General features: G+C 37.2%; 1 protein-coding gene across 1 annotated transcript; it reads left to right on the top strand.

Moving 5' to 3' along the window:
* The first annotated feature begins 201 nt into the window (after positions 1 to 201).
* On the top strand, positions 202 to 4,718 carry LOC113516030 (uncharacterized). Its single transcript, XM_026900371.3, has 4 exons — positions 202 to 360; positions 1,460 to 2,187; positions 2,614 to 2,710; positions 3,553 to 4,718. The coding sequence occupies exons 1-4, from the start codon at positions 306 to 308 to the stop codon at positions 3,735 to 3,737; spliced, it is 1,065 nt and encodes a 354-aa protein (XP_026756172.2). The 5' UTR covers positions 202 to 305; the 3' UTR covers positions 3,738 to 4,718.
* Positions 4,719 to 7,820: the final 3,102 nt, after the last annotated feature.

Genomic DNA, 7,820 nt, shown 5'->3' with positions numbered 1-7,820 from the left:
TCAGCCAAGTAGAAAGCGTTTGTTACTTCTGTCTGTGAAGCTTACGTTAAAAAGCATATGTTAAAATTTTTTCGCTAACAATCATGATGAGGTTTCTAAAATAAACGGGAATTTTTTTATTAACATTTGATAAGATAGTCTGATTAAAATAATCTTCTAATGAATCATCTACTATAAAGATAATATACCTATATTTAAATATGGAATATAAGTCATTATACTGATATTACAGCTTGCCACTAAACAGTGTAGTAGTGTTAAGAGATTAAAATACGAAGAAAGTAAATAAAAAAAAAAAAAACATAATGGGAAAAATATTTTATATTGTGTTTATCATAACGTTTTGTGCATTTTCTGAAGGTAAGATTAAGATCTTTATATCGTTGTATTTTAATAAATTATATCTTTCCTTCTAATATCCTATTAACCCTTATTCATTGGTTCATTTTAGTACGTTGTTTAAATATAAAATGATGCTTTTGAAAACCAAGCTAATTGTAAAAAACTATTTGTGGTAGTGGTCAAAAACATTTAGGAAACAAACAACCACGTACTTATTACGCTTTTTTAATTTCTTAATTTTTTATTTAATAAGAAATTCTTAATCACTTTGGGCAAATTAGTGATGTTAAAAATAGTTATATTATTATGAGTGTTATTTTTTTAAATTAATAGTTGGAAATCTAATATGAAGACAGTAGGTCTGATTTTGAAGTGCCATTTCTATAAATTTATCTCTTAACCTATTATTTTAATTTGATATTTTCGTGAAATTACTGTTTTATGGACCACCATTAATTAAAATTATAATAATTTAGACTTAAATCCATTGGAAAATCAGTTCATATTGGTCCTTATAATAAAGATTCCGTTGTTATATCAAATTAAAATTTCAATTTTTAAAGTTAAGTTCAAAGAAATGATGTCCCAGAATCGACCCCAATATTAATATCTTACGAATCGTTATTATTTGAGATGGGTTTAAATTTTCTATTTGACATAAATAACAGTATTTGTGCCAATATGAATTGTATAATATACTTATTTTTACTTTTACTTTAAATAAGTTAATATTTGATGAGCTTTAATGTTTTTTCTTATACCACTGAGGTGGCAAATAAGCATACGGCCCAACTGATGTCAAGTGGTTAGCGGAACTTATGAACACCTGAAATACAGGGGCATTACGCGCGCGTTGCTGGCCCTAAAGAAACTTCTTGTATTTGTAACGATTTTACTCGCCGTCCGATTGACTGATGTTCGACTTTCTGCAATACAAAAATTTCTATTCGTCTATTCTTATTAGACTAAACGTTTTATGTGTATTATTCAAAATATTAAAATACGGCTATTAGTTTTTTCCTCGAGTATTTATATGTAGTACAAATTTAGTTTCGTTTAAGTATAGATAGCTCTCTGTGAAATAAGTCTAGAGTAACTTACTATTATATCTTTCCAGTGATGAGCTTACAATGTTACGTGTGCAATAATTGTGCTGAAATTTCAAGTCAACAACTGCAAACTTGCGGAGAGACTGATATAATTACGACCACTGTTCTACCAGAAAGTACTTCAACTACAAGTACTCCTCCTACAGATAATAGTACAACACCCGTAGATAATTCTACTACCATTACAACTCCAGCTACGCCTCCTGTAGATAATAGTACAACACCCGTAGATAATTCTACTACTGTTACAACTCCAGCTACACCCCCTGTGGATAATACTACAACTCCTGTAGATAATTCTACTACCGTTACAACTCCAGCTACACCTCCCGTAGATAATAGTACAACACCCGTAGATAATTCTACTACTGTTACAACTCCAGCTACACCCCCTGTGGATAATACTACAACTCCTGTAGATAATTCTACTACCGTTACAACTCCAGCTACACCTCCTGTAGATAATAGTACAACACCCGTAGATAATTCTACGACTGTTACTACTACAGCTACACCCCCCGTGGACAATAGTACTATTCCTGTAGATAATTCTACTACCGTAACGACTCCAGCTACACCTCCTATAGACAATAGCACTACACCCGTAGATAATTCAACTACAGTTACTACTCCAACTTCACCTCCCGTAGACAATAGTACAACTTCCACAGATGTTAATACTTCTTCAAGAGTAAAACGAGAAGCTCTGAATAATGACCTTTGTGTTTGTAAAGACGTAAGTACTGTGATATTAATATCATCATCATCATCTTAGCTGTTAACTGTCCATTACTGAACATAGACCTCCCCCATAGGCTGCCACAAAAAACGTTCCCTAGCTACCTGCATCCACTAACTCCTTGCAATGCATTTGTGTTCATTGCTCCATCTAGTGAGGGTCGTCTAGTAGGAAACAGTGTACTGCGTTTGCCTGTCACCACTCAAGAACCTTTCTTTCTCAACGGTTGTTGGTTCTTCGAGCTATGTGACCAGCCCATCGCCACTTTAACTTGTTTATCCTTCGTCTATGTCGAGCACTTTAGTTCTTCTGCTAGTTAATTATATATTACAATAAATCACAATAAAAATTTATCCATTTTATTTCAGTTTTGCTTAGTACTTCTTTAAAGAATCAGTAAATTTACTCTTACTTACATTACAGATAATAAACTGCGACTGCAATAGATGGCATTCTCGAAAAAAAAGAGCTGACTCCAATAACATAATCACATATGTCTGCGTTAAGGATGAAGTGACCGGTATGTACTTTCTGTTGCATATTACATTTCTAAATAAAAATAATATGAAAGAGAAACTTTATGAATACCTCTATATCACTAGTATTTCTGTTACCAAACAGCTATAATTATATGATATTGCTTCAGTTTATGGAATATGACAGCGTTTGATAGTAGTAAGTACAGATATGGTAGGCTAAACTGATATGTTCTATAACGTTCACATTTTATATCTATATGTTGATAGGCCAAAAAGATTATGTATCATTCATTCTCACTTTATATCGTCATAATTAATCTATCTTTGTTGAATACCCATCCTTCGACATGTCCAGTTGCCAACACAATATAAGCTCTAAATTTTTAGTCATATTTTTTGTAATATTTAATTTTACTGATAAAGAAAAATTCCGTCTTTCTTAAAAGATTTCACTTTGTATAATATTAAGAAACATTATTTGTTTAGAATTATTACTTGTAACTTAACGTTGAACTAACCAAACAAACATCATCAGCTCGAATTTGGCAGATACAAAAATGATATTCTTTTATACACTAGTAAAATAGGACAGTAATACAGATTAAAATTGTTATATCAATTTATTCGGTTGCAATCATCGGTATAACCGAACCAAATTAACCAGACTAACGGTTAATAGCTGAACTAAAAGTAACTGGGCAACGTACTCACCATGAGGAAGACGTCCGGATGAAGTAAAAACAATTATCGTTAACAACAAAAATGAGTAAAATTATTAAATTCTTGTAGTTCATTTATATATGTATATAATTGAATGAAATTATGATAATACATTTTGAAAATTATGTTGTATTATTAAAATAATTTATTAAAATAATTGCAGTGAATGAGACAACTATTATCAATAGAGGTTGCGCTGTTCTACAAAACACCACGGAGGCGACATGCACAGGAGCAAACTTTTCTTCCAGTTGTAATACTTGCGACACCGATGGATGTAATGCGGCAGTAACATATAAATCCTCTTTAGCTGTTCTAGTTTCCTTATATCTGTTATCGTTTGTTTAATTTAATTAATATAATGTTCATTATTCTCTTGTATTTAAATCACAAGGGTTGCAATGTTTATACACATATTGTGTAATTGTAAATTTAAATTAAGTAGAATTGATCAATGATAATGTAATAAAAAGGAAAATATATATATGTCGCCAATGCACTGAAAGTAAAACTTGAAAATGAAGTTAACTTAATATGTCTACAATATTTTTGTAACTCTCGTGCAATTAAGGATTACCATAGTCATCTTTTTTAAATATTCTTATTGTTATTAGAACAACACACCATGCATTTAACAAACAATTTAAATTGTTCGTTTGTTCCTTAAAAAATTGGCATTGATGGTGTAAATTGATGTTATTTGGTGGAAATTAGAGTTTGTTATCAATCGAATAATCATTTTATTTCACTATTTTAATTTTATGTAGTACATGCCCAAATGCAACTAGGTTCACCAAGGTCCAGAAGATTTCTAACGCTCAATTTAAGGCATTTGTTATAAGGTGTTACAGTATTAAAAATTGTGATAGATATAGTGAGCCTTTTTGAAATTATAAGAGTAAGTTATTTATTTGTTTCATTACACTTTAGCGGGTCAACCAATCATCATAATATTTTGTACACGAGTACAGAAGAAGTCTCTCTCCTTTTGTATTCGTATAAAAAATATTATAACAATTATTATTAATATAATAATTTCCCGCAAACGCGGTGTAATAATTATTAGTGAATTAATTTACTTTTTATTTAAATTACAATTGCAATGCTTGTTTATTTTATTTATTTATTTATATTTAATTTATAAGTATTAAACTAATTTTTTTGTTTGTTATCTCTTGATTACTTAACGAATCGACCGATCGCTATAAAATTTGTCATGCATATAGTATTTGTAAGTTGTCCATAATATGTCCCAGTCATGCGGACTAAGTCACATGAACAACTAGTTGAACAACAATTTCACAAATAAATAAGTACTATACTATCTAACCTGGTCTTTTTTTTGATGGATGATGAAGGAATGGTAACCTCGCTTGCGTTAACGGTATACACTGGCAGGGCACCAGTAAGGTATGATAAGTCAGAATGAAAAGGCAGGTGAGCCCATCGTGATGAACACACCAGGAATTCAGCACGGAGGTTTCCAGGGAGGCTACGTGGAGGACGACCTGCAGAGTATATTGCTAGCAATAGGACTGGTGGGCTAAATTACAAAAGTTCATTTACAAAATTGACTGGTTCGTAAACTTAAATATGTTTGGTTTTGGTGACAATAAGTAGATAAGTAAAGATCAAAACTAAAGCTGATTAAGGACCGAACCCTGACATAGAGGGGGAAAAGGGATTGTTAGTAATGGGTTCTAATGAATCCATTGCTAGCAAAACACCCTATCAGGTCCACCTCCACGCGGATTCCCCTGGAAACCATCGTGATTAATTGTAGTGGAATTCGTCACGATTAACTAACTGACCTGCCTTCACCGTCACCCTCACTGGTACCCCGCCAGCGTATACCGATAACGCGGGCGGTGTATCATTCCATTATCATCCACTAACTAAAAACCCAGGCATAGAATAGACCACCATCCTTTTCCATGGGTGTTGTAAGAGGCGACTAAATCAGGGCGAGGAATGAGCAGCGGTGTCCCTCTTAAAATATCTCAAAAGCCTAACTTCGGTTGCCAAACCGCCTGCCAAGCGTGGCAACTACTGACAATACCCCCAAAGGGGAGGCTTATGTTTAACAATAGACAGATAAGGGTTGATATGATGATGATGATGATGAAGGACCTAACTCTCTAAAAATGTCTGAAAGTTAAAGGTAGGTCTGTACTCTGTTTTATTAACGTGAGCGATTAATATTACAAATAACGTTGAGAATCTGTGAAGGATAAATAATGGAATAATAAAACAAACAATATATATATTTTAAATGTTTTTTGCCTTATTTGAATGAAATAAGAGATAAATAAAAAATTAACTGTGACATTTTCATTTTATACCCCTCTCTCCCACACCTACATGCCTTATTTTTCTCTAAATCAAATTATTATTATTATTATACTGTGCTAAAACTAAGAATCTACCCACTTCTTTGTTTTACGTAAATCTAAAGATTTCACTTTTGTTTAATTGAACTAATTAGTGACATGGACTTTTTTATACTACTATATGACAAACAAGCATACGAGGGGAGGGTGGAAAGGGATTGTTAGCAATGGTGGTTGCATTCCATAGCCTGAGCATTCGCGAGAGAAAACCACTCTAAAACTGTGCGTGATTTTGATTCCAGGGTGTGGGAACGAGGGGTGCTGGGTCGGAAAACCTCCAAGAGTGTCCTGGTTCATTGTACGGTCACTTGTCCTGGTGCGGATACGTCCGGCGGGAACGGTGGCTGACAATGGCTGGGGCCTGGTGCATCCCGGGCAACGGCGGTAAGTGATTTCTCGCTATTTAGAGATCTCACTTACCGACGGCTAATATTCCGACACTGCAGGCAGTATATGCTCCTCGCTTTGTCGATCAAGTCGACAACTCTGGGGATGCATAAATTGCCTGCCCTTCTTCATTTACCCCCTTCTTTTATTTCTTCTTCATTGTTTTGTTTTGGTTCACTCTTGTTTTGTTTTTCTCTCTGTCCTTTCCTATCCTTTTGCCTGTTCTGTTGTTTTGTTTCTTTTCTGTTTCTTTTCTTGTTGCACGGAATGGCAGTTGCGGACCTATATGCCGCCGCTGCGAGGGACGAGGGTGCTCGCTCGGAAGTCTGTTAGGGCTCCAACAAATTGGGGCCACTGGGGGGTCGACGGGTCCGGTGGGTGCTTAACTGCGCAGCCGGACTGGCCTTGTGCTACCGTCGACAAACCCGTAATCTCTCACGGAGGTGTGGTCATGTTTTACGCCCGAGTGGGGGAACGGGGGCCTTGGCTTAACCGCCTGGGCCGCGAGGAGACAACCTCTATAAAAAACCGGTTGTTTAAGCTCTGGTGCCTGGCGAGGGACAGCTTACCCTGCGGAGCACGCCACTGGATACCTATTTCGGCTGACGTGTTCTGCAGGGTGGGCGGGTCGGTGACGTAACATCGGCCGCAAGGGCACCAACCTTTGGGCACCTGCCGCACCCAAAGAATAGTAGGCCGTGCATGGAAGCAGGGGGCTACCCCATGCACGAAACATATCCCCCATGCTCGTGGGAACATATATGGAACCAATTAAAAACCCAAAACAAAATGACGAAGTGTCCGCGAAGGACGGAGAGAAGGTAGTGTCCGCGAAGGACGGTGTTGAGGCGGTATCCGCGAAGGACGGAATGGATGCAATGCCTGCAAAGGGCACCCCTCGTGATAACGCTAGAAGCGCCATGAGACTAAGGAGTGCTGGTTGCAGCGCTGGGAGCAGTCTCTCCCGTTCGAGCTCGCGCTCGACGGTTGTGGACGAGGCTTACACCGGCATGTCTGTCGACCAGTACATAACTGAGCAGTATATGACTGGACGGAAGAGGCGTCGTTCGGGCTCGGAGACATCGGGATCAATGAGTTCAATGACCAAAAACTCTATGAAGCTTGGTGCCCTCAAAAGCAAAAACAACTCCCAGAAGCAGCATTCCGGGCCGAAAGAGGCGAGGGTTGCCGGCAAGGAAAATGACTTCCAGGGAGACACCAGTGAAGGGGCCACCTCCTCGGCAACAGAGAGACCGAGGAAAATTCAGTCAAAGAGCGGCATCAAGCAGCGGTCCATTAGGACCAATAACGCTGAGGACGAAATATCCAGGGTACGCAATACCATCCACCACAGGACCAGTAGGGTGCTAGACGTAATCAGGAAGTCTGGCAACCTGAAGGGAACCTGTGTGAAAGAGATGAACAAACAGATTAAAGGAATTATGGATGAAATGAACAAATTGGAGAGTGACCTAATTCCTCAATCGGTAACTCCACTGCTAACTAGGAACATAAGTCTAGAGCAGGAGGTGATGGACCTTAAGAACCAGTTAGCCGAACTGCGTACAGCACAAACTGCTCCTGTGATGGAGACCGACATCTTTGTGGCCCCCAAAGGTAGGCCTCCACGTGCTGTACCCCGAGTCGTCTCCCA

This window comes from Galleria mellonella, unplaced genomic scaffold, assembly GCF_026898425.1.
Source record: "Galleria mellonella isolate WM207_F2 unplaced genomic scaffold, CSIRO_AGI_GalMel_v1 utg718, whole genome shotgun sequence".
In the NCBI taxonomy this organism is placed as follows: Eukaryota; Metazoa; Arthropoda; class Insecta; order Lepidoptera; family Pyralidae; genus Galleria; species Galleria mellonella.
This window is presented reverse-complemented; position numbering and strand designations above follow the sequence as displayed.

Coding starts and splice junctions, on each gene's coding strand:
- LOC113516030 (XM_026900371.3), top strand. CDS start 306: ATGGGAAAAATATTTTATATTGTGTTTATCATAACGTTTTGTGCATTT. Junction 361..1,459: donor GTTTTGTGCATTTTCTGAAG/GTAAGATTAAGA, acceptor ATATCTTTCCAG/TGATGAGCTTACAATGTTAC. Junction 2,711..3,552: donor CGTTAAGGATGAAGTGACCG/GTATGTACTTTC, acceptor AAATAATTGCAG/TGAATGAGACAACTATTATC.